Raw genomic sequence first — 27,342 nt, forward strand, 5'->3', positions numbered from 1 at the left:
TAGGAATGAGGGGGCAGGGCCCAGGGGGAGGTGAGAGTGTGGCAAATGGCTGAGCACGTTAGTGAATAGCTGAAAATAGGTGAATGTGTTTCTAGGATGTATAGTCCCCTCCCATGTAGGCGGAGAGAGAAGCTGTATTTGTTTGTGGCAAAGGTCGCCTCCCCCGCAGCTGCAGCCCCACATGAAAGGTGAGGGAACACAGGCTTGGCTCAAGCCCAAATTTTCACAGAGGAAATGACCAGACCTCTTACTACATTCAATTCTGGGCCTGTTTTTGAGCAAAGGCTCCATGAGTCTGTTTGGTTCTATAGACCCATTTGTTTAATTATTTAATAGTAATCCTGGGCCCTGCACTGTTGTGTAGAAAGCTCTCAATCTGACACCAAATGTCAACTCACCACATTCCTCAAATTGTGTGTTTGGCGGAGTCAGCGGTCAGTTAGGGCACCTCCAGCCTTGAGCTCTGCCCTGGCCTTGGTGTCGCCATCTCCGTTTCCTCATCTTCTAACAGAGTTCTAGAGGCTAAAACCAAAGGATGGGCTTGTTCTGATGGTAGCCTTCTTGGAGCAGGTGCCTACTTTGTGAGTTAGCTTTGGGAGCCGGGCAGCTCCGTGGGCTGGTGTGCCTACTGGCGCCTCAGTGACTGTCTCGCCTGGCGCCTGCAGACACGGACTTGGACTCTTCACTTGGCCCCTTAGGTGCACGCACCATTTATTACAGCTTCAACTAACTGGTTCACAACCTTCTGTTCTGTGTCCTCACTGGGGCCACCAACTAATGAACTGGATCCCTGTTATTTTTCATTCATTTCTGATCTCAGTAATAGTGAGTTGTGTCCTCTTGTCTCAGCCTAGGAAGGAAAAAGGCATTGTTTGCATTATGAATAAAGACATTCTTTCCAATATTAATAGCCCCAAAATAGAAGTGTTAGAGAAGTTGGTGCTGTGAAATGATCCTTAAAGTATTGTTTTCCCCCTCTTCCAAGGCAAGTCACCATATTTACAATAATTTTGAAATGTATATGTAAGGTTTTTAGAAATGCAGAGATAGTGAAATAAATAGGGGCTAAAGGTCTGTGCCTGAAATTGAAGGGCAGAATGACATGTGTAGAAGGCATGAGTGTGTGAGGAGAGGTCGAGAATAGCAGCTCTGAGGGCAGAGTTTATCCCAGGCCTTCAGTAACTCCCTGTTACCTCAGGCTAATTCCTTCCCTCCCTGCCTCTATCTCCCTCATTCATAAGATAAGGGATTTGTAGTAAATCACCTCAAAGGTCCTTCCAGTTCTGAGCAGAGGCCTGGTCTGAGATCATCCTTCTTGTAAGAGAGGCAGAATTCAAAGAGAAGTCAGCTGTTTCTTTCTTGGGTTAATTATTTATTTGTCTCTAGGTTGCTGCTTTGAAATTTCTCATCTTTCCCTAAATTTCAGACGAAGGGGAAGGCCTACCAAATTGAAAGGAAAGAGCATTAGTAAATTGTTATCACTCCAGCTGGTAGATTGCTCTTAACAGGAGAACTGCTTTGGTTTTCTATTGCCTTGTAACCAATTACCACAAATTTAGCAGCTTTGAACAACACAGATTTATCATCTGACCGTTTCCATGGGATAGTGCCTACCTGGGCCCTCTGCTCAGAGTCTCACAAGGCCACCGTCAAGGTGTCGAATAAGGCTGGAGTCTGATCTGAGGCCTGGGGTCCTCTTCCAAGCTTTGGTGGTTGTTGGCAGAGCTCATTTCCTTGCAGCTGTAGAACTCGTGGTGGCTTGTGCTGCACTGGGGCCAGCAGGATAATCATTCTTCTAGTCTTTGAGTTTAGGAAAGGCCTTATCCCACTTTAAATGGCTCACCTGGTTAGGTCAGGTCCACTCAGGATAATTTCCCCTTTGATGAACTCAAAATCAACTGATTTGGGACCTTAATGACATCTGTAAAATCCCTTCACCCTTGCCATATAATGTAACCTAGTCACAGGAGTGTTCTGCCTCTACTCAAGGGGAGGGGAGTACAGAACTCCTGACTAATGGGGTGGGATCTTGGGGTGCATCCTGCTTATTGCTGAAGAACTTTTTTCTCAAATGAACTTGTTATTTTTCTTGCTTTGTTTCATAGTGTTATAATGGCCACTGGCTACCATGCAAAAAAATATGCTTTGAGACAGTTCCCTAAGACATGTCTGTGTTCTTTCTCCATCCAGACGTTGTCAGGATTACCAGACCAAGATACCTTCTACGACGTGGTGGACTGCCTGGAGGAGCTGGGCATTGCGGCTGTGTCCCAGCGGCACTTGAACAAGAAAGGGACTGACTTGGACTTAGTGGAGCAGTTGAACATTTATGAGGTAACAGGACATATGTCTTGTAAGGCATCTCACAGCTTGGACAGATGTCAGAGGCCAAGGGAAACATACTCTAGACCTGTGGTTCTGAATGTGGTGTAGCAGCACTCATAACACCCGGGAGCTTTCCCAAATGCAAGTTCTCAGGCCCCAGCCCAGACGTGTTGAATCAGAAACTCTGAGTCCCTGTTTGTATAAGCCTCCTGGTGATTGTGGTGCTCACTCAAGTGGGAGAAGCGCTGATCTGGCAGAAACTTTGTAGCTTGCTTGCTTATTTATTTATTTCATTTTAATTTAAAGAACATGCATTCTACCAGAAGTACCAGAGAGAGACAGATAGACACAGAGACAAAGACAGACAGGCAGACAGGTCATGTATCTTATACTTGATAGGGGTGGAACTTCAGGCCGGGCCTGCTATGTAATTTGTAGGGCAAAATAAAATGTGTGTGGGGGGGGGGCTGGGACTGCTGTTAAAGATATTGAACATCTTTTTACTTTCTTCCCTGTTCTTTCTCACCTTGTTATGGTGTGCTTTTATTTGCTATTTGATGTCATCATAAGGAAAGAAAAGTTAAAATTTTAAAGTGTTAGCAGGAGTTTTACTGTTCATTTTTATATTGTGCACTGCCAGTTTAAAATGTAGTTATAAGAGCATGTAGCCTGTAAGCAGAATCAGCAGAATTTGGGGTTTATCATTCCTGCATGATAGGTATTTTCTTCTTACCGGAACAGTGGAAAAGCTGTACAAAACTAACTCAGCTATTTTTACTTCATTTCTTGACATGTGTTCATTCTGTCAACACTCTACCTTCAACTCACTGATGAGTAAGGAAGGCTAAAAGGAAAAAGGACTGTGGGCTGTGGGCTGTCCTATTTTCTCATTTTTTCTATGTCATCATTTCAGCATAAGTGGTTGGCTAATAGGGGAAAGTAACACTGTTGAGAAGGGATAGGAAAGGACCCTTGCATTGCCATCTCTCTTCATTTAAAGCAAGTTCTGGTTTGCATGTAAAGTGTGGCCTCCAGGGCTGTCAGTGACTCTGCTTAGGCAGTCATAGATGTCACACACTCACCTTGTATTCACTTGCAGTCTCACTGAACTCCCATGTATCATGAGTCTACCAGAACTCTATGCTCATGGGTGCAAGGAATGGCAGACATGCATATTGCACCTACTTCCTCTATGCATGCACATGTTCCTTTGTCCCATTGGACTTCACTTATAAAACCCAGCTTTAAAGTTAAAATTAATAAGAATTTCAAGATGGTGAAAGCAGAGCATCAAGCCAAGTGCAGAGCCCTGCTGAGCATGAGGATGGAGCCCCCTACAGTTGCAGAAGTCACAGGCTCAGGAAGCAGGCCCTGCTTTGGGTTATGCATCATGGCTTAATGGCCTGTTGACTTCAGTTCTAACTGTTTCCAGTGGGTTAATTTTAGGTCAAATGTCCCCCTGTTGTTAAAGTTATTTATCTGATGTGACTATTGTCTCGACTCTAAATGAAGGTTAGAGCACATTTTGAGAGTAGCAAATTACATTCCTTATTGCTAAGCCTCATCATCTCAGTTTCCTTCCATGGCCAGTGGGAGACAGAATCTGAAGACATGTTTCCTCTTGGGTAGTGTGACTTTCTATAGGAAAGCTTATTCATTAGGCCCAAGCTTACCCATAATAATGGAGTGAATCAGGCTACTCCTGAGGACATTCTATCAGTGGTGTTAAACTTTTTTTTTTTTCACATTCCCCCACCCCACCCTGATATTATGCTCATACTACAAAATTAACCATTTTAAAATGTAAAATTCAATGAATTTTAGTATATTCACAAACTGCTATTATGATAAATAGCTTTATTCATTATGTTTTGTGCATAGCCATAGTCCTGGGAGAGGTATTTCCCACCTACATGACTCCACTGTGATCTTTACTAGGTAGAAGTGGAGAGATTGACAGGTAACTCATTGTTTCCTAAAAGTTACTGTCATTATAAGAAGTTGAGGAACAGAACAGAATTGTCTTTTTATGATCTTAGAAGAAATCAGAGGAAACCGAATAGAGCAATATTTTTTATCAGAGCTTAAAGCTCCCTACGGCTGCCCAGCTGGTTCATTCTTTGTGCCCCTGTTGAGGCGCCTTCTCTTCAGACCAAGCCTCACTTACCAGTTATCTGCTCAGACTTTTTTGTTCTGTTGTCACTGGCATGTGGTATTGGGAAGTCAGTGGGTGATAGAGGTGTGTGTTCATATGGCTGCTTCAAGATAGGGTAAAGTAAGAATAAAGTAAGATTGCTGAAGACAGAAGGAAGAAACTAAGGACAGTTGGCTCGCATGAAAGTAGGAGACAGACTTTTCCCGGTACACATACCTCCCTTTCCCCCCATCGGAACCCCCATCTCCGAGATTCTGCTCAACCAGATGATCACAACTTTGGATTCTGTGGTCAGTGCGTATCAGAAAACAGCATAATGTGGGTGAATTTCCCATTAGTGAACCAGCTGGGAGAGAATTTTGAAGAGCAGCCTGCATACCTTCCCAGGAAACTCCTTCCTGCTTCAGACCACACCTTCTCTCCATCTTACCTGGTTCTCAAGCGACCTCTCCGTCTCCCTCTTTCCCTTCATTCTAAACTTTTCAAAAGCTGTTCCACATTCACCATCTTCCTAGGTCAAATTGCATTTGCTTTCTATTTTCGCATCAAGCACGCATCATTCACAAATGCAGCATATGTATGTTATTTAAAGAACAAGAAATGCCCATTGTGACAGTTAATTTTATGTGTCAATTTGACCAGGTCACAGGGTGCCCAGATATTTGGCCAAACATTGTTCTGAGTAGGTCTGAGGGTGTTTCTGAGTGAGGTTAACATTTAAATTGCTAAACTGAGTAAAGCAAATTGCCCTCCCCAGGGTGAGTGGGCTTCATTCAATCCAATGAAAGCCTGAGTAGAAGACAAGGCTGAACAAGAGAGAATTCGCTTTTTCTGTGTGATATTTGAAGCTAGGACATTGGTTTCCTCCTGCCTCTGAACTCCAACTGGAACTTATACCATTGGCTCTCCTGGGTCTCAGGCCTTTGGACTTCTCAGCCTCATAATCTTGTGAGCCAATTTCTTATAATAAATCTCCATGTATATCCTATTTGTTCTGTTTTTCTGGACAACCCAGCAACTAAATGTGGTGGTGCAGAGGGGCCGGGGGAGCTCTGACTGTATGGGACATGGCCACCTGGAAGCTGCATGTGACATGCAACCAGCCCTAAATGAATCCTTTATTTTTCTCACACAATAGAAAAAAAATCCTGTACAATCTGTTCTCTTCTCCACCTCTACAAAGAACAGCCTCCTAAGTTACAAACCTGGAGCTATCCTGGACTTTTTTCTCTTTCCTCTGTGCCTACATTTAGAAGTCTGATTACTGAAAACTGCAGTTCTCCATTCCCCTAGCTCTGGCCCTCATTTCTTGGCTGGATTATTGCAATATCTTCCCATACAATTGTTCCTCTGTGAATTGGTTCATTCAACAGAATTTTATTGAGTACCTACTATGTGCCAGGTACTACTCTAGGCCCCGGGACACAGCAGCAACCTAGACAGACAAGGCCACTGTCCTGAAAGAGCTCTTATTCCAATGGGGTGCAGAGAGTGACCAAATATATGAATAAGCTGGGGATCTGAGATTGTGATCATGCCTGTGTAGAAAAGAGACAGGATGAGGTGGAATGAGAAACTGAGGTGTGGGTGAGGAAGGCCCATCTGAGACGGTGGCCTAAAGAGAGGCAGTGCCGCAGAGGAGGGCAGCGGAGGAGCTCCAGCTCGGCAGGCGTGAAGGGCTGAAAGGAGATGGGGGTGCCTGGAAGCAGGGCCTGGGAGAGCAGCAGAAGCAGAGGCTGGCGACGTTGGCATCCTGCAGGTGCTGCATCCCAAGGGGTCTTCTTTGTTCTTTCCTCCTTCCTAACTCCCTGGAACTGAAAACAGGTGATCCTCCTGAAAGTCAGATCTGACTACGCCATTTTTCTGTTGAAGAAGTGAGTGAGCGAATGAATATAGGAATGAATAAATGAATGAATGAGTGAATAACCTTTTTCACGGCCAGCAGGATATAGCCCCAACTCTCTGAGTTAGTGCAAGGGCCTACACAGTCTGAGGCCCCTACTCCCGTGGCCTTGTCTCCTGCCATTCCTTAGATGTCTCTGAAGTTTCAGCCACATTCAACATTGCCTATTTCTTGAGCGCAAAAGGCAAGTCTCTGGGGAGCTTTCCTTCACTCACTGTCTTTTCTTTACCTGGAGTATTCTTCCTTCCAGTTCTCAAGTTAGCAAACTCCTCCTCCTCCTGCAGGAGTCACCTCAGGTGTCCCTCATCCATGAGGTCTCCTTGGCAAGGTAAAAGGAGCTCCTGCTGCTTTTCCCCAGCACTTTGTTCATAACCCATGGAACAGCGCTTGCTTATGTTCACACCTTGGATTGAATCGTCCTCAGGACATATTAGCTACTCTGTGTCATATGCTCATTCCTCTCTCCAGTCCCAGTGCCCAGCAGCGCACCTGCCCAGAGTAGAAGCTCAATAAGTGCTCAGATGTCTCTTTTAATATCACATGTTTTATGATAAAGTATTTGCCAGATGCTGGCTTAAAGGAAGGACATTATTTAATCAGAAAGCAGCTAACCTTAGAGGGAAGATGCCCTGAGTAATAACTGAGGGTGACAACTGAGTGCTTTATATACCAGGCAAAGTCAGGATTTTTATTTTGTTCTGAAAACTAATGCAGTTTTAAACAAATATTTATTGCTGCAGGACAACTAAGTTCAGTATACACAGGGGCAGCAAGGAGGCCTGTAAGTAAAGCCAATATTTTCCTCTATGAATGTTTTTAAACAATTGAAGAAAACTTGGTTGGGCTTCTAGAATTCTTCTTCATAGTGGAGGATGTCTGGTGACCATATGTCCTGGACTTTCTGGGGACAGGCCCAATTCCATGTAATTTAATTCCATTTCAGAAAGGTGATTTAATCTGTTTCATTCATTTGAATTTTTATAGTTTCATATAATTTTACAAATACATAAATTCACAAATCAAAATAAAAAAATCTTTTGTCAGATTATGTGTTCTAACTTTTCATTGTCAAAATGTGGTCCTAGTAATGGGAAAGGCATCTTAAGGCTGGAGTCTTTGGGGCTGAGAGGTAATTGGTACTTTTAGAAATAATACACTAATATGTCTAATCTCTTAAGATCCTTCTTTAGATGATAAAAAATGTGTATCAGTTAGCTCTTGGTCATAACAAATACACCAAAAACTTAGTGGCCTGAAACAGTAAGTGTCGCTCATGATTCTGTGGGTCAGAAATTCAGGCCTGGTTCAACTGAGAGATTCTCATGCAGCTGTAGGCGTCTGATGGCTGGATTGTGTGGGTCTAAGATGGCCTGAATTACCTGGTTTGGCATTGATGCTGGTTGTTGGCTGGGCCAGGCTAGCCTACACTTCTTCACATGGTAGCAACATTTCAGAAGGGCAAGTCCAAAAACAACACTTTTCAAGCCTCTGTTTACTGGTGCCCATTGGCCAAAGGAAGTCACATGGATAATCCTAGACTCAGTGTACAAGGGGGCTTCACAAGGGTAAGGAAACAGGGAAGTGCCATTCTCTGGGACCCCAGCACTCAGGGAAGTGCCATTCTCTGGGATCCCAGCACTCTTACAGTCTGTCACAACCTGTCAGCAGCTTAGTTCCTTTTTGAAAGGGTACCAGCACTGGTATCCACTTCACCTAAAAACTGAATCAAGTTGTATGCGTATGAATTAAAAAGATATGGGGTAGCAATATGGAAAAGGAGTGTATCTGTTATGTAATGATGGCTACCTGTCATGGCTGTTAGTAGTAGTGTAATAATATAAACTCAAAGAAATGTTAAAAGCTTTTGGCCTCCATTAGGAATGTTCAGGTTGTTGGATATTATATATTAAGAAACCATTTTAAGTGGGACAGTGTATAGTGGTTATGGTTTTTAGAAATCCTTGCCTTTTAGGGACATACTGAAATATTTATAGATGAAATGATATGATCTTGCATTTACCTAAAAAAACTGGCTGTGTGGGGTTGAGAGTGCACAGGAAGTGGGGTCTAAATGAGACAAGATTGGCCAGGAGTTGATCACTGTTGATCTATATGGTTAATGAGCACATCACAGTCTTTATACTCTTCAATGTACTTTGTGTATTTTTGAACATTTTCATAATAAAACTTTAGAAAGAATGCTCAGATCATTCAGTGGCCTCAAACACTGGTGGAAGTTGTCAGAGATGCCACCTTGAGCTGCTTCTAACTGCTTTCTCAGTACGGTGAGGTAGGGTGTGCAAGCAGTCACACTGCTGGATTCTGGAATCTGCTTGCTCCTCACCTGGTTTTTAGTTTACAAACAGTGTCCCACATTTAATGAAAAGAGTTAGAGGGGCCCTGACCAGTGTGGTTCAGTGGTTAGAGTGCTGGCCCATGAACCAAAGGTCACAGGTTCGATTTCCAGTCAAGAGTGTGTACCTGGGTTGCAGGTTGATTCCCTGCCCCGGTCGGGGCACATGCAGGAGGCAACCGATCAATGTGTCTCTCTGTCTCTCTCACATCCATGTTTCTCTCCCTCCCTTCCACTCTCTCTACAAATCAGTAGAAAAAATATCCTCCAGTGAGGGTTAACAACAAAAACATAAAGAGTTAGAAGGTATTTGACAAGGGATCCAGCCAACAAATCACTCCATTTGTGCGAGAGTAGGGACCTTTTAGAACAGAGTTGATCTCACCTTGTGTTCCCATGGAGGACACTTGCTGCACTTAGAGTTAATTAGATTTGATACCACAGATGCTGAATAAGTCTCGTAGTGAGTTCTTTTCTCTCCAGGTATTTTCCAGCTTTTAGGGTTCTTGACTCTAGTCTGTAGGGCTCCCTAGATTTGGAAGAATTTGGAACTGCCACTGTAGCCCCCATGTGAAAGTGAAATCTCTCTTTCTGTCATCAGCAGGCACTGGTGAGTCTAGGATTCTTCTAGTAAAAAGCAAGCACCAGCACCAAATTTCATGTTATACTGTTCCTGACCACCAAGCCCAAGGTTGCCATTGGTTCATCTGGGATTCTGTGCCCCTTTCACCCCTCCATGAACTCTTTTCTTGTTTTAAGGAAATAGATGTTTTGTCGAGGATCTGAACTTTAGAAAGTCCTCCACTGAATTCCATTTTATGATGATGCTTTGATAATTTTTCCAGATTTCTCTTTTCAACTAATTCTCTGATTGTCTCTATCTTCCTTGACAAGAGGCAGTTAAAGAGGATTTCACTTCGCACACACTGTGTGTGCCTCTGAAAGGAACTGTGAGCAGAATGCTATTTGATCCTTGGATCTCTGAGGTTAGACAAGGAATTAGAAATATCTGAACTCTACTTTAGCCCCTAATCTTATTATTCCAAATATGTGCTTAATAAGAAGCAGAATCAATACCCCAGGTCAGAATAAGTTAAAATGGCCTAGAATTTTTGTATCTCAACATGAAGAAAAAGTAATTGACTAGAAATATTTAAAAACACTGTCCTTGGTTAGGTACATAATCATCCTCAAACTTTCCCCAGAGAATGCCATTCAGAGTGTTAAATGCGATTAACCAAATGCATAATTCCTTAGTTCTTCCAGTTAAACTGGAGAAGGGACCCCTAGGAAACAGACTTTCCAATGAGATTTTATAACAATAGAGCTTTCTCTGAACTCATATCAATTCTTACCCCAAACCTCCCAAAATTATGTCTAGTTAGTAAATTCAGAAGCACAAAATAGTCAAAATAGTATTCAATTGCCTTTATATATCTAAGAGTTTGTTTTAAAATCTATCTGACACAGAGTTTGTTTTAAAATGTATCTGTCACAAAATCCATCTTCCCCAAAAGCTGAAGCTGGAGGAAATGGGAGATGGGGCAGATAAAGTGTAGATACCCTCTTGTGAAATAGGCCATGTGTTTCAGGTGCTCATTCCTCAGAACCTGCATGAGAGTGGCCTACCTGGCATTGACTCAGCCAAGCTCACATTGCTTGATGAATGCTGCTACCAAAACTTTGGACATAGGGCATCGTTGATTTTGCAGTAGCCAGATTTTCTGCAGATAGGTGATGTAATGGCCATATAGTGTGATTATCTCTGTGTGCCTTTATATTATTTCTTCATTCTCATATCAGGACCAAGCTGTGAAATGTGACTGAGAACCCCCACAGGCTGGATCACTTGCACCTTTGGGGATGTGAGACTATGGAACTCCATGGCTGCCAAGTCATACAGACTGCTGGATGGCGGGGGGGGGGGGGGGGGGGGGGGGGGCGGGCTTACCTGGGCTTTGAGGTTGCCGATCCACAGTTGTGTGCAATGGAAGAATTTAGAATTTGTTGGTGTCCCAGGCCCCTTCATCTGAGGGCATAGGTTGGGAAAGGACAGTCATATTTATTGAGTACCAGCCACAGGGAAGGCCCTACTCTAGTTGCTTTACATAAATTACCCTTATATAAGTTATTTGTACTACAAACCTGCAAATGCAATACTATTTTCCTAGCTAGAGGGAGAGTAGGTGATTTTCTTCAGGTCACACCTGGTTTGTTAATGGCAGGGCCAGCTTGCACACAAAAGTCTAGTCAGTGACAACTTGTGCTCTTCTTACTGTCTAGTTTTAGAGAAGGTAGGGGTAAGAAATTAAAGAAGCTGGAGGTACAGGTGAGTATAGCCCACAGCTGGGAAGAGGGAGCGTGGATCAGGAGCAAAGCTACGCAAAGCACAGAGGGTTGGCGTGAATGTGAGGGGAGCAAACTGTGGGGTAGGAGCCAGGATAGAGTAAGATTAGGGATGGTCGAGCTGGGCCTCCAGAAGGGGCACCAACTAGAGGCAGGACCTAAATATCCCTTGGAAGAGGGCAGGGGTGGGTGTGGTGACAGTTTGTTCAGGTTTCTACATGAAAGCCTAAGTGACAAAGAGTAAGCCATTTATTCTTCTGCACAAATATGCATCACTTTTAAGAGGACGTTTTTGTAAAACTTTATTCTAGAGGTCAAATCTATTTCTTGTATGTATTTTGGTGACCACATATTCAAGCTGTCTAGTTTAACTGTAGGCTCCACCCCCAACCCTGGGACCAGGCTGCTGAGGGTGGCTGCTAGCAACAGAAGTGTGTGAGATTCTGCAATCAGGCGGTATGTTCTATGGCACTAGGCCTGTCAGAAAGATATGTGGGTGAGGCTTGTTCCCCTCACCTGGGTCTTGTGGCTCTCATCTCTGACCAGAATCCTTGCTGTGCTCTTCTTAACTCCCTGGTTGGGACAGCAAGCTCAGGAACCATCAGGAACTTCAGGGCTTCCTGCCTCAGGGCTTCAGGAGGGCCTCCACCTCCTGGACCAGAGAAGAGCAAAGGGTGACCCAGAGAAGTGGCAAAGCTGGACTCTGGGCTAAAGATGCCATCCAATTACAAAACATTCCTCAGACCTATTCAGGATATTGTTTGTCATCTTCGTGTCCATTTGATCTGGTAAATGCCCAGGGGCCAGCCTCTTTCAGTTGGCAGGTTGCACTTTGGGTTAGTGTGAGGGTGCAGGACGGGATTCTCATCAAGACGAGCCTGAAGTATACAGTCCCCCCTAGGGGCCGTGAAAGGATGTCAAGCCTGACCTTCACTGGGCCTTCTCTAATTTTGCAGGTGGCACTCCGGCAGGAGGATGGTGATGAGATGGCTGAGCCACCCCTCAGCGGGCGCCGGGACCGGAGGAGGGTCAGTTTGTGTTCTGGTGGCAGCGGGGGTGAGCCCCAGGGCCTGGACCGCAGGCGGAGCCGCAGGCACTCTGTGCAGACCGTCAGGAGTCCTCTGTCAGCTCCCACCAGCCCCTGCTCCCAGTCGGCTCCCGGCTTCAAGCCCAGTCAAGTGCGGGATCTCCGTGAAAAGTAAGCATTCACCCAGCCTTGGAGAAGGGTGCAAGAATGCTAGGGAGGGAAGCCCCAACCCCACAGGTCCCACCATCATCCCCACCTACTTACTCCCCTGCCTCTCCTGCCTCTTCTTTACCATTAAAACACCACCCAAAATTCCCATGGAACTTCCCAGGGCAAGGTGGCCCTGGTGACAAGCACAGATTTATTCTTATAACCTTCTCCACCCACTTGTGTTTTCATACTATTTAATATCTCAGTTAGCATCTGTTTAAAAAAGCTGTGCTTTATCAAATGGAAAATAATCCACAGCACAAATAAATGGAAATAAATGGTGGTAGGCCACCGCGTGCATGTGAGATGGTGAGAATCTTGAGGTAGTCATGACAATATGTAGTTAAGGCTGCATTAAGCAGAACACATCTGTTTGAGTTTTAAACTATACATATATAAGTATAAAATATATAATTTTATATGCATATAAAGTTTTAGTAAATACGAATGCCGTCACTTAGTCGTACAGCAAACATTTTTATTAAATGTCTATTATAGGCCAGGACTGTTTGAAGTCATGAAGGTATATAAATAGGAAAGGTATGATCTCTGTCCTTAGGAACCTCACATCTGGGTTGGGAGAAAGTAAGAATGAGGAAAGTAGATAGGAAAAATAGTAGACTGACAATCCCATGAGAAATTATACATATTAAAAATGCAAAGTTTGGCAAAATCTAAGGGAACTCAGAAGTGGTTCCATGAAACACAGGTGCAGAAAAGGATGGCCATGCTGCCCTGGGATCTGGGGCCAGTTCTGTCTTCCCAATGCTGTCAGTTTGCTGGGATGATGGGGCTCTGTGGACCAGTCCATGCCAACCAGGGCTGATACACCAATGCCAGTGCACCACTCCCTGCTGCCCCACGGTGGAAGCCCTGCTCACATCATTTGACTGGAGCACTTTCCCCCATCATAGAGGTCCACCTGGGAACCAAATGTAGGTCAGGAGGCTACATGGTGAACATTACACAGAATAAGCTGGATGACCTTAAGAGAGTGATCAAGATATGTCCTTTCTTCTCCATCCCTAAGGGACTGCCTACCCTCTACTGCTGCTGAGAAGTGCCCTGAGTGGTCTGATATTTATGGAATCACTAAAGCATGAACCAGCCCATGCCTTTGGGTGCCTTCTATTGCAGGGGGAGGAGGGCATTGGTCTGGGAATTATGTGCAAGGCACGGTCCATGTTGACACCCTTCTCTACCATATAGGCCTCTACCTACAGGCTTTTCTGTTTCTGTGAGTCTGTATATGACAAGCTCTATTTTAGTGGAAAGAAGGCCAAAACTTTTACATTGATGAAAGAGAACATCTACCGTGGATATTGTACTTTGTGATCAAGAAACTCAGGCAGTGCTCAAAAGGCCCTTGAAGCTCTCTCCAGCACTGCTTCTAGCTAATGCTTGAAAAATTAACATGGACAGAGTTGAGGAAAGTGTACATGAAAATCTATATTTAAAACCAACAAAGATGCTGAGGGTAGGAGTTAGGAGACCTTGTCAGCAGCTCTTGGTGATCTTTTGCTGTGTGACTTGTGTCATGTTTGTTCCTGTTCTATTTTCAGGTCCCTGTGTTGTGAGTTCAGGTGACAGTGCCTATGATAGGTAACAGCAGTAGAGTGGACCATCCTGGGCACAGTTCACAGTTTCAAGGTGCAGGGCTTGGTGGGATCTGGAATGGGGAGGCCACAGACACTGCTCTGAGTGCTGCTGCCTCAATCTTTTCAAACAGGGATAATTTTTCATTTTACTGAAATTATTGCTTTTATGTAAGATTTGTAGCACTTATTTGAGAAAAATACACTTTCCAGCTTATAAAGGCAGATGAAGTTTTACAGGTTGATGATTATGAAGTGGCTTCTCCGTAAGGCCTGTTGGAGGGATTTTGCTCATGGCCCCAAAACAAGAGCACAATTTTGGCAGAGCTGGGAGTGGGAGAGAGAGAAAGGGTGATGAGAAGCAAAATTGGAACTGATCTCTTCGTGCATAACTTAGTCACCTGCTCAACATCTGTGCCTCTAAACATGACTTTAGTATTTAGTAATTCATTGTGTTGGATTCCCTGTAGACCTTGAAGGACACAGAAGCATGCCTGACCTAGATTACTCTTCCTCTACCTGAATGTTCTGGCCCGACTTACTGCTTAACTTGTAGCAACATGCCTGCATACTCCACACAGAAGGAATCTCAGGCTGGATTTGTTAACTCTGCAACCCAACTAATGCTGATATTTTTGAAAAGAAGATAAAAATGTTAGAATCTAGAAAGAGATTCATGATGTCCTAAAATGTATATGATACTCTGCCCTCAGATGGCCCTTCTGCATCATTTGGCCATTACATCATTTAATTCTCGCAATGTTCCTCTTTAGGATCCAGGCAGGACAAGTGTCATCCTCACTCTACAAGTGAAAAAAACAATCAGAGCGTTGTTGCCTTGAGATGAATCACAGGACTAGGTGGCTGAGCCATGGATTAAATTCAAGCCTTTGGTCTTTGCCTTCCAATGTCTGAAGTACAAAACCACTTCCCAACTAACCATTCCTAAATATAGTCATTGAGCGAGCTTTACACTTGGCTTTTTAGAGAGGGGATTTGATTTATATACCATATAGGTGTGCTTCTAGTGAGGATTAATGTAAAAATTCAAAGGGAGTTGAAAAGGAGAAAGTCTCCAAGTCTCCTTATAGACTTAGGCCTGCTAGGCTCTGTGCTTTAATTCTAAGGACTGATAAAACTCTAGACTCATATTGCTTTGCTTTGGTTTCTGAAGAAATAGAGACCAGAGCTCACCAAGCACTCACCAAATGAGGTATGAGTTTATTGGTCATCTGTCTCTTAAATATATAGGTTTGATTGGAAAAAAATGTTGGCATTCCATTTTTTTCTAAGAAAATTTATTTTTAGCATCTAATCAGCAACAGAACTAGTGTCTCTGGTTTAAATTGTAATAGTATATCATCTTAGGACTAAAAAGTCTTCAAGGTTGCCTAGCCCAGAGCAGGAGCACTTTCTGTGCATTCCAGGCTCAGGTGCTCTCCTCCCTGAGGCGCCCCATTCTGTCCTTGAATTTTTCTGCTTGTTAGGAAAGTCATCTGACCTAAATTGGCTCCATAATGATATAGCTCTATTATTGCTTAGCATTCCATTATATGGATAAAATTTCCCCATAATGTTTTCCCATTCATCCTGGCTCTTACCTCTGTCAACACACACCAGGTCTTATTGCTGGTCTGTATGTCAGTCTCTCTGATAATGAGCATTGCATGGGACTTAATATGTGAACTTTACATTTCATCCTGCTGATTTCCACACAACATTCCAACCTGTAGAGGTAATTTCGAACTTCATTCAGTCCCTGATATTAGCAGTCGTGCCATCCAGCTTTCAGTCATGTGTATATTTGAATACACATGGGAGAGTGACCTGGCAGGTTGTAGATGATGACAACTGGTTGGGAGTGGATGGTACAGACTACTGCCATGTGCATCAAAGGCAAGGGTCGGAGACTTCCTCTGTTGAGGGCCAGAGAGTAAATATGTTAAGCTTTGCAGGCCAGACAGTGTCTGTTGCTACTATACAACTGGATTCTTCTTTTGTAGTGTGAAAGCAGCTGTTGTCAACAGGTAAACAAAAGAGCATGACTACATTCCAGTGAAACTTTATTTATGGGCGCTGAGGTTGGCACATTACATGCCATGAAATAACTTTAAAATTTCTCCCCCCAACCATTTCAAAATGTGAAAACCATTCTTAGCTGCCAGGCTGTATAAAAGCAGGTGGTGGGCCAGATTTGGCCTGTAGGCTGTAATTTACCAACCCCTTTCCTAAGGGGCTGGATTGCTTGAGGGATGTTGGGAGGAAAAATAGTCTGGATTGGCAGAGAGGAGTATGTGGGGTCTGAGAGAAAAACCCACCATGCCATGGAGAGGGCTGTAGGGAAGAGTGTCCTTAAGTTTGGGTTAGAACAAGGAATATTTCATGAAGAGATCCTGACTATCGGGGGGTTTGCTAATGGTTGCTCATGAGTTCCCACAGCACAGTGGAATATTGAGGGGGTTGGAAAAGGCAGGAGATGAGTCAGACAAGGGGACATACAGAGCCAGTTGATAGAAAGGATGTCTGGGAAAGGATGGGATGCTCAGGGAGGTAGAGGCAGGCTGGGATCAGTCCCAGTGGTCCTGTAAGGCAGTGGTTCTGTACCACAGGTAATTTTGTCCTGCAGAGGACATCTGTCAATGTCTTGACACATTTTTGGTTGTCATAACTGGGGTGGGGAGTGCTATTGGCATCCGGTGGGTGGAGTCCAGGGATGCTAATAAACATTCTGCAATGCACAGGACAGCCACCCACAACAAAGGGTTATCTGTTCTAAAATGTCAACAGTACTGGGCCTGGGAACTCCTGCCTTAGGGGAAGGCGGGTAAATGGTTATAATTTTTATCTCTTTAGGATGATGCCAAGGTCTGAAGTGTTTGGGCTACTGGAAGGAAGGTAGCTTTCTTACAAGCACGTGGGACTCTGTGGACCAATCTTAAATGCTCATGTTCATGAATCAAAATTTACTTTTTTTCAGAGAATATAATTTTCAAATTTCTGGGCTACTACATAAATAGTACAGCCGGTCCTTTAGTTTTTGTTTTAACTCCATTTAGCAAAGTTTTTCACTGCAAATTCTCAGGGAATATACTGAATCCTCTTGGGGAAGCAAAGGCTTGACTAAATCTCATGCTTTTCTCAGTAACCCAAATGCCCAACATATCCAGTTCTAATCAGCTTCACGTTCATCACATTCCAAAAATTGATAACGGAATATGACACCGGCATAAAACACAGTGGTATGATAGAACAATGGTTACACAATGGACAGTGTGATCTTCTACAGCCAGGCTGAAGGACCTGTTTGGAGGAGTGGGAACCCAGGGGACAAGCTCATCAGAGACACCTCTGCCCACTCAGTGTTCACAGATGATCAAGTGGCATTAAGAAGGAGCAATGGGCATTCTCCTCTTAGCTGGTGGTATGTCAGCTGGTGATCAAGAAGTAGAAATGTCAAATTCAAGAATTTCTATTTTATCCAGTAGGTTAGACTAGGGATAAAAATAAGGGGAAAAGGGTTTAATATATGTTCCACAGAAGTAGTCATTCTAATAAATTGAGGTGATGAAATAAAAGGAGGACGGGGGAGTCAAGGATTGTGGCCAGACCTTGAGCTCACATTTGGAAGGGACTGGATCCGGTAGTTTGACCCAGAATACCTGACCCTCAAGCAGCAGAGAGAGAGCATGTGGCCTGGTCCCGCCTGGTCCTAGAGAAGGGAAAACCAGGAGGGACCATGCCTGGACAGGCTAATGACCCTGAGTGCTGACCAGGTGATAGCTTGCCCACCCATGCTGCAGGGACAAGGAGTCTCTCTGGCAGGGTAAGGTGTAGGGGTGGGGGAGACACCAGCATCAGAAGCCTCGTCTGCACCGGCTAGTGGGAAATAGGCTACGGCTCCCAGGGAGCGAAGGAGTACGCAGTTAGCAGAGGTCCTCGCCCGCGTGGCTTTTGGAGTCACTGTAAAGGACATAGAAGAAATGTCAAAGCAGAGGAGGGGGTGCTTGGCTCCACCACTAAGAGCCATATGTCAGTTTAGATATGGCCTCTGGCACAGAGCAGCGCTGAATAAGTAGCAACTCTTTATGTTTTCAAATAGAAACAATGCAGGATTTAAGAACGGGGTACCAACTATGTGACATAAAGTGGAGATAGTTGGATCATAGAGTCCAAAAGTAAAGATACTAACAACAGCTGTTACAGCAGCTAACCTTTACTGAGCACTAACTATTTGCCTGGCATCATGCTAAGAACTTCAGTGACCTAAGTCCATTTTGCACCATTACCCCATAAGATAGGTACTATTATTATCTCCACATGACAGGAGGGGAAACTGAGGCACAGGGAGTTGAAGTAACTTGTCCAGAGTCCCACAGCTAATATATGGTGGAGCTGGCTTTAGAGTTCAGGTGGTCTGGCTTCGTAGTCCCTGTCCTTCACCATTTTATTAAACAACCCTCCTTCCCCCCTGTGATTCTGTAGATATAAAACAAACATACTGTGTCCTTGGCATCAGTAAGTAATTAGTAAATGCATGTTGCCATCTTTTTATATTATTCATTTTAGATTTTTCATGCCAGTGCATTAAAAAAAACTATTGCTTAGTGTTCATTGTATGGAAATACCTTCATTCATTTTGCTATGACTTGATTCCAGGTTTTTCCTAGTACCAAACCTGCTATAATAAACACACACACATACACACACCTTTGTGTACATGTGAGCATTCTTTTAGGAGGGATTCTTAGGAGTGGAATTCTAGATTAAGGGCACAGACATTTAAAATATTGATATCACCACATTGCTCTCTAAAAAGGCTAATTCAGTTTGCTGTCCCACCGTCAGCATGTGGTCGACCACTTTCCCGCACCATCACCAGCTCTGGATGGTAAGAGTTCTCTGGAAGTTTTGAGATTCTGAGAAGTGAAATGTGCCTCAGATTTTAATTTGCACTTTTGTTGACTACTGAGGTGGTTCATTTTCCATTAGTTGATTGACTACTGACCTTTCCTTTTCTGAGTATCGCCTGTTTGTATTCTTTGCTCATTTGTCTCCTGAATGGTGTGTCCTTTTAAATTGATGAATAGCTACTCTTTAATTTCAATACAAAAACTTTCAGATATAAAAGCAGAGAGAATATAAGTATACTTTATACATTATAGATATTAACTTTTTGATGGTTATGTCACAAATATTGTCTCCCTGTCTTTCAAATATCTTTGAATTTCTGTTGCCTCTTGATGTATGCATAAAATATATTGTGAGTCTTTTCCTGTGTGGCTTTTAGGTGTCATGCTCTCAGGACAGTGTGTCCTCTTTCTAATTGCAGCCTCTCTGTGTTGTCCTGGGAGAATGCTTTGTAATTCTTCTTTCACTATCTCAGAGATAAGTAGTAGGAGCAGTAGTCACAGCAGGAGCCAGTATTTATGGAGTACTTACTTGTGCTGAGCAATTTTACATGTATTGTAAATTCCATGAAGAAGGTGGTAGTGTCTTCCCCAATTTACAGATAGGGAAACTGAGGCACAGATTGGTTCTAGAACTTGCCTCAGATCTCACAGGTGGGAAGTGGCCACCTTAAAATAACCCAGACAGCCCTAGTGCAGAGCCTGCACTCTGGACGAAACATTCCTGGACTAGTCTCTGAACCTATAGAATGTTTTCAGTAATAACAAGTTTTTCTCTCTTGAGGATGAATTAGATTTGTTGAGAAAGCAAAAGATCATTCAGAGCACATGTTTACTGGAGCTTGGAAATCCTAATGAGATGAGCTGTACTGCGTAGTCACTGTTTGACTTTGATCCTGAAATAACCATCCTGATTTGCTTGTTTTCCTCATAAATTGGCACTGCAGACAGTTCCTAAAGAGGAGTTCCAAAAATGTCAGAGCAATAACTGCAGCACTGGAACAAGCCTTCCCGGTTAATCATAACAAACCAGCCATAATCTTCGTGATGGGGGAAGAAGGAAGGTATAGAGAACAGAAACACATGGTTGAGAGGAAGCCACAGTTACTATCGACTACTGGAGGCTAAGCTGTCCTCACCTTTTGGAGGCTCATACTTGATGCACACCAATTAGTGGCTCAGTGGGTGGTGGAAAGAGGGGAGCCAAGCCCTAAGGCTAAGCCTCAGGGGTGGGAGCTGGAGGGAGGTGATTGGAGAAGGTGGTGTTTTCTATTTTCCTGCAAGAGGAGGAAAGGGGGTTGGCACCTCTCTACCAGCCACAGGAACCAGTGGGTAACTGGGGCAGCCTAATTATGGAACTATGTAGTGTGGGTGAGCTCACCTTCCTGCATTTTGACAGGAAGGAGACAAGTTTGGATGCCGAGTTGTAGGCAGCGCTCTGGTCTGTCTGAGGCCTGTTCACAGGACTTCATTGCCAGGGGTCACAGAATTCATTCACCTGTGAGCTGCAGGGCCTGTAGCAGAAATAAACACCCTGTAGCTCTCTGTCTTGGAAACAGTTGGCAATGAGCAATGGATTTGCAAGCAAAAGACATTATGAGACTAGTAGGTGTTATGTAATTGGTGTTAACCTACAAAATCTATGACTGGGGTGACAGGCTCAGCCCTGGCTCCTGGAGGTTTGACCAAATGCAGTACAACAGCTGAGGTTGCTGAGAGCACAGGCATGGCCTTTACAGCTACAGCCCCCTCTTCCTCTCCAGGCTTGGCCTCAGTCTCCTCCACTGCAAACTCAGGATGATGGTGCCTTTTTAATAGGGTGAGGGGGGAGTTAAGAGAGGCAGCCCAAATGTGTGCTTAGCTCAGTGTTGTTATTGCAGTCACTCCATGCCCTGGAGCTTTCTCGGATATTGTTCTATTAAAGAAGGTAATTGTTAATAAATATGGACATGACCTGGAGAGGAGAGTCTGTGCACTGGCATAAACACGCTAGAGGATTTCACAACAACCAGATTAACCACCACTGGTACCTTGAGTGGCAAGTAGCTACTTGGGAAGTTTTATCTGATGGTAAATGATTCATTATAAATGGGATTCACCCACAAGGGATGTGACCTCCTGAGGCAGGTATGAAAGGAATACAGCCAGTGATTCTGATTTATCGTTCAGTGTCCAAGAGGCTCTGTTTTCCTGAATATTGAATAAGGAAGGGACAGAAGGGGAGAGGCCGGGGGACAAAGGGAAGTGAGCTTGGAACTGGGAAAACCTCCACCAAGAAAGGGCAGTGGCATTGAGGCACAAGGAAGAAGCCACTTTACAAAGCCCCTTCTGACTTCTGGGGCAGGATTCCTGGTTTCTCAAAGATTCTCTCTGACCAGATTGCAAATTTCTTGGGAGATTTGGACTTTGTTGAATTTAATTTGGGGATCTTTCTAGATTTGGAAGAAAATAGCAAATTTTATTCTCAAAACCGAACAGGGGCACTGATGAGTTTTAAGTGAGGAAGTGAGGTCAGGTTTGTGTTTCAGGAAGACCACTCTGGGAGCAGTGTGGAGAGTGCATTGGAGGAGAGCAGACTGCAAACAGGGAGGCCAGTTAGGGATGTTGCAACAGTCCAAGGAGAGGCGGAGAGGGCCCTAGGTAGCTGCAGGGAGAATGGCAAGTAGGGGGAGGTGATGAGATTCAGGACATCCTTTGTAGGATGGTGACTGGATTGTAAGGTGAGAGAGAGGAAGGAGTCTGGGTGATTCCCATGTAGCCACTAACCCAGGGTCATGGGATGGCTATAAGGCTACTCAGTAAGCTTTGGGCATTTTAAGTTTGAGGTGTCCCCGGTGAGTGGGATAGGCACTTCTGGAACTCAGCTACATGTAGGTGAGGGTTGATGCCTAGCCGCAGATGCCATAACCCAGGGAAAACAAACTGAGTGAGAAAAGAAGCGAACAGATAAAGCCCTAGAAAGGAAAGTATAGAATTATCATCTTGTGAAATGCTGAAACCCAGAAGTTCACTCACTTTCCAGGCTAGTGAACCTTGAAATTGGTTGTTTTCAAGTGTGAGTGTTTCTAAAGCTAGAGTGGTCTTACCTGGTGTGATGTTTCAGGAGGAGACAAGCCATTGACTATGGGAGTGCTGGGGCACACTGCAAAGAGAAGGAAAGAGTCTTGTTTCTAGCTAAATCTTCAATTTGCTTTGGGAATTTTCTTTCAGGGTCAAGCCCATTTCCCCCACCTGTGCAAATGCCACACGTTGTGTAATGCACACCTTTCTATCCATGTTCTGAATGTTCACAACCCTTCCTGGAAGAGCTTGATTTTTCCTGGCATTTCTGAAGGTATAGGTGTGGTGTTGGTGATCCTGGAAAATAAGCATCTCTCTCTCTCTATATCCCATGCAATTCTCAGATCCCTTTGGATATGGAGCAGAGGCTTTCTAATGATCACTGAGCTGAGCTGATTGAATCCAGTCATGGAAGAAGGAATGAGATTATCTTTGCTTGACAAGAGTTTGGGAAGGGAGCCTGGTAGTAACTCTTCACTGAGGAAGGTTGAATGAACAGGGAAATAGATACCTGAAAATGTAGGTTGAAGAGGCCAAATCTGACCTGGCAAAAAAGGAAGACTGGGCAGAGTGGTGCTGGGGAAACATATTGTGGGGGATCCCTTTGGGAATAGGCTTTGGAAATTGAAGAAGACAGGCCCCATGAAAGAGAGCCCTGGCCTGATGTCAGTCTTGTCTCACACAATGAGCTCAGCATGCCGACAGTGATCACAGAAGCATCATATCCATGTGGAAATAATATTTATTTCTAAGTGAGGTGATGTTTATGGTTCAGAAACTGATCAGAATTAACATGGACTATACTCATGTTCAAGTATGTTTTGTGACACTCTATACCAAGCTGTCATCAACTCTCCTTCTAGTGGGATGGGCAGAGGGTGAGAGCTGGTAGACCCCCCATGCACATGAGTACAGTGAGATGAAACATAGATGTTCAAGAAAGAATCTGAAAGAAGGAAGAATTAATGGCTTTTTTCAGTCATTAAATGGAAGAAACATTTTCTTTTTCCAGCCACAAAGAAATGATCATAGAAAAGGTAACAGAGCATGGTGGTCAGGAGCTTGGATGCTAGAGTTGAATTATCTGTGTTTGAATCCTGGCTTACTAGCTGTGTGACTCCAAGAGAATTCCTTAACCTCTCTGTGCCTCATCTCCTCTTGTGTGAATGGAGTAATAATAGTACCCACCTCAGTAGTTTCTATGAGGTTGAAAGGAGTGAACCCTGTAAAGTGCTTAGCATGAGAGTACCCGGCACTGAGTTTGTTAAATAAATAGAATAAATGGGTGACTGAAGGCCTCCCAGTAAAGGCTGCTTCCCTGGAGAGATCCACGGGAGGCAGAGCCAAGCAAAGGAGAGGAAAGCCTGCCCCTTGCCCTCGGAGAGTGCCCTGCAGAACTCAAGGAAGCCTGGGCACATTCGGGACAGGTATCTGCAGCCTAAATGCCTCTGATCGTCCTGATACAGCATGCTTCCTGAAGACACAAAACTCAGGAAGGAATTCAGAGGCAATTATTCACACCTCAGGGATACTCAGTTACAGTACTCACATTGCCCCAGAGAAATAATTTCATTCCTGAGGTTTTATTTTTCCAGCCCTGTGGTTCTGGTTTTATAAACATGAGATTAAAAATTAACTGGAGATGAGCCCCCACAAGGATGTGGCCGGCCAGGGCCTGCTGGGTGCAGGCGTTTCTCTTGTAGGGGTCTCGGGACGGGTGGGCTGAGTCAGATGGAGGGTGTCATGGCTGCGTGCCAATGGCAGGCCTTCCGAAGTTAAGCAAATACAGATTTAACTGGACTTGAGAAGATATTTTTCTTTGTTTATATCTTTTTCACCTATAACAAGTTTTGTAAAATTGCCTTTGAATTATAAGGGTAAATATTTTTGATCAGGAAATGGGAAAAAATCATGAAGCGAAGATGAAGTTTGTTAAAACAAAGCTAGGACTCAAGTCCACATCCATAGTAACTCATGTCTGTAAGTAAGTGAGCAAGCCAGCAAATCTTTAGGAGACAGAGCACAATCCTGAGCATGTTATTTCACACTAAGCTTAACATTGATAGACTTCTTGGTCAGTATTGACCTTCTGTCAACTTTGATATTATGGTTACTGCCCTGCCTTTATCGAGGCAGGAATCTAGCTCATGAGCTACATATTCATTCATTCATTCATTATTCATTCAACTCATATTTTCTTGTGCTGGCCACATTCTTGGTTCTGAGGATACAGTGGTAGTCGTGACCCTTATGAAGCATTCAGCCACATAAGACAGTGTATACATAAATGTAGCAAGTAAGCAGGTGGAGCTCTGCAAGGGTGTTTTTGAAGGGAGCAAACAGGGCTATGTGGTGGAGAGTAACAGGGATATAAAGAGATGCCTTTGAGGGGAACTTACAGATGTGCACAAGGACGTGTGCAGGAATTGTCACCACAACATCACTTATAACAGCAAACAATTGGAGGAATGGCTAGATAAGTAAAGCATGGATTACCCAAATGATAGAAGGCACCCAGCATCAAGAAATGCTCCATATTAGAAGTACCGACGTACTTGTCACCTCAGTTGCCTAATAAAAGATTGTAGTTAATATGTCTAATTTTTTTAATCTGGAAATTTATTCACCAAACTTATAACAGTGGTTACCCCTGGTCAAAGGGGACTTAATTTTTATCAGTAATATTATACTTTCTCAAAGGGAGTTTGGATTCTTGTCCGTGAATATTAATTTTAAAAGATCATTTAGGAAAGAGGATAGTGGAATGGGGCTGGCCCAAGAAGCCTCCTCAGGCACTTAGGCTGAATCCTAAAGGATGGAAAGAGCCACGTGGGCCAGTGGAATGCCATGTTCGATGGCAGAGGGAGGAACGGGCATGATGCACCTGGGTAACTAACAGGCATCTCAGGAGACAGGGCCATAGAGTGTGGAGAGGGGCACAGGTGGAACGGAGATGAGATGAGGTGGCACAGTAAGCAGGTCATGCAGAGCCTTAGAAACCATAGTGTGGAGTCTGGTGGTGGTTTGGCGTGCAGTGCTCAGCTGTGCACATCTGAACAGATGGCTGTCTGCCTGGTGGGATCAGATCGGAGGTGAAGGAGGGTGGAAACAGGGACATTTGTTTGCTATTGATGCAAAGGAGGGTGGAAACAGGGACATATGTTTGCTATTTATGAAAAACATTGGTAGCTTGGACTAAAGCAGTTGTCTCAACCTTGTGGAACATTTAAATTATTCCACACCCCAAAGTAGGTGAATACAGTTTCTGAAAGTAGGATCTAAGCATCCACATTTTCAAATAATATATCACAATGGTGGAGGATCACTAGGCTGGAGATTGCTATTGGCTGTGGAGAGACATGGAGAGTTTGAGGCATGCATTGGAAATCAGTAGGACTCACCACTGGGTCTCCCAGGACCACCCTCCTGGACCAGGCTGAACTCAAAACTGGGACACTGGGGACTGTGTGAGTGTGCAGGGTGACATGTGGACCTGTGACGTGTCCCGTTCCTTTGGTGATGGTCTCTAGATAATTCTGGCCCTTTGCCACTTTTTTCTCTTCCCATTATCTCCATTTTATATAATTCATTCTTCATTGGCATCTACACCAGCAGATGGTCAATGAAGTAGAAAGCAAATGCTACCCACACAAGTCCATGTGGTTACTGTTGGTAATTTGGGGCATGGCTTGAGGGGAGCAGAAAATAGAGAATGAGGTTGTTGGGAAGAACACTGGCTGAAATATAAGATTTGGGGTTTATCTCTAGATGTCAATTATCTGTACTTTATTACCATATTAAGAGTTGACTGTGGTGTGTTGAAGTCCAAAGCATGTAAACAGGCAATTAGAGTTTTAGAATCAAACTGAGTCACAAGTTAGAAAGATATTACCGCACACTCAAACTCTGACACACTTTTGGCTTCCTCAGGGTGGTTACATTTGATATCTTCTGCTTAAACATACATATATTATGTCTCCTTCATTTCTAATTAGGAGTCCTTCACTCTTTAGTATCTTTCCCTTCCCATTTGTGAAAATCATAATACAGAATGTATGTAAAAAGTGCCAGTATTTGAAAAACTTAGAAATGAGCTTGACCATACAACACATGTTAGATTAGTGATTGAACAACTTCTAGAGATGGGAGCACTTGCCTAATGTGCACACATGTTATTTCTTCAGCTATCACAGACCGCCAGAGCTGGAGGCTCCCATTTTGCTGTTCCACTTTATTTTATGAGTGAGATAAGAGAGCCCCAGGGTCTCAGGATGAAGGCAAGCCCCACACAGGGCAGGGCTGTCTTCATCTCTGGCTGTTGCCATCTTGAGTCCCTAGTCCAGGACTGTGCTTGGTGTCCCTGCTGTTTCCAAAAGTTCATAGTGAATTCCAGTTCAAGGTCATCCTAGTTTCTCTTCTGCTCTCTCAGGGACATTTAAAGCAGTGTACTAGTGTCTATGTCTTAGAATAAAGTTTTTTAGAAGCATAAAATCAAAGTGCGTATAAAAGAAAGTAGTGAAACATCGCATGGTCCCGTGTTATCACTGCATTGATTTGTTTTACACATGAATAAATCTACAACTCGGCTACTAATTGTATTTTGTTTTGTTTTTTTCATACTCTACAGACTGGAATTCCATTATATTAAACTACTCCATCTTTTCAGCAAAAAGAATGTGCTGGATCCATTAGCATTTCATTCTAAAACAAAATAGCAAAATAATGGTTTATGTATTAAGTTCTGTTCTTGGGTATATTCAGTATCCATGACCTGGGCTTTATACTCCTCCTAAGCTTTGCATGCTACAGGGACAATAAATACTTTCCTGTCTAACTTTGGGTTCTCACCATGGAAACATCAGAGCAACAGCTGGGCTCTGTTAGATGTCTTTTCATTCTCTTGGCTGGCAAAAATCTTTAGAGGGAAATTTTTTTTCTTTCTTTGGTGGATAACAAAACTCTATTTTTGAATGAAATCACTGCTTCAGTTGGTCAGATATATGTCTTAAATGATTAAGATCATTAATTGGAAAATTTTAAATCTCATCTTGGACCCTTGGTAACCTAAAAACAGCCTTAAAGTTGACAGAAAGTGTGAGTCACTGTAAGGCTAAGTTCAAACACAAGTTTAAGTATCCTCTAACACAGAGTGATGCAGATGAAGCCCAAAGGGGCACTTTCTCTGTCATAAATTTAACAAAATAGTTCTATGAAAATTTTTTTTTCATCTCATTATGATCTATCCTATGCATTTTACAGAACTAAATGGGGCATTTAAAATGTGTGCATCTTATCTAAACCTCATGCAGAGCTTTCTAACTACTTGCCACACATGGGTCATACCTGTGCCCAGATTGATTCCCTCAGAGCCACGAGGGAGGTCTGGAGTGACTGGAGCCCTGGGTAGGTCTCCTGGGGGCTACACACAACTTTGTCCTTTACTCTAGCAGGCTGTGCAAAT

General features: G+C 43.7%; 1 protein-coding gene across 2 annotated transcripts in view; it reads left to right on the plus strand.

Moving 5' to 3' along the window:
* Positions 1 to 27,342, plus strand: part of FHOD3 (formin homology 2 domain containing 3) — a 396,157-nt gene that overhangs the window by 253,704 nt on the left and 115,111 nt on the right. For both annotated transcript variants that reach the window (XM_087819066.1, XM_087819067.1), the window contains exons 9-10: positions 2,191 to 2,334; positions 12,039 to 12,280. In XM_087819066.1, the coding sequence (XP_087675192.1) occupies positions 2,191 to 2,334; positions 12,039 to 12,280 (386 nt within the window). The remainder of the gene's footprint in view (positions 1 to 2,190; positions 2,335 to 12,038; positions 12,281 to 27,342) is intronic.

The sequence above is a fragment of the Miniopterus natalensis genome, chromosome 7 (genome assembly GCF_054644295.1).
Source record: "Miniopterus natalensis isolate mMinNat1 chromosome 7, mMinNat1.hap1, whole genome shotgun sequence".
Taxonomy (NCBI): Eukaryota; Metazoa; Chordata; class Mammalia; order Chiroptera; family Miniopteridae; genus Miniopterus; species Miniopterus natalensis.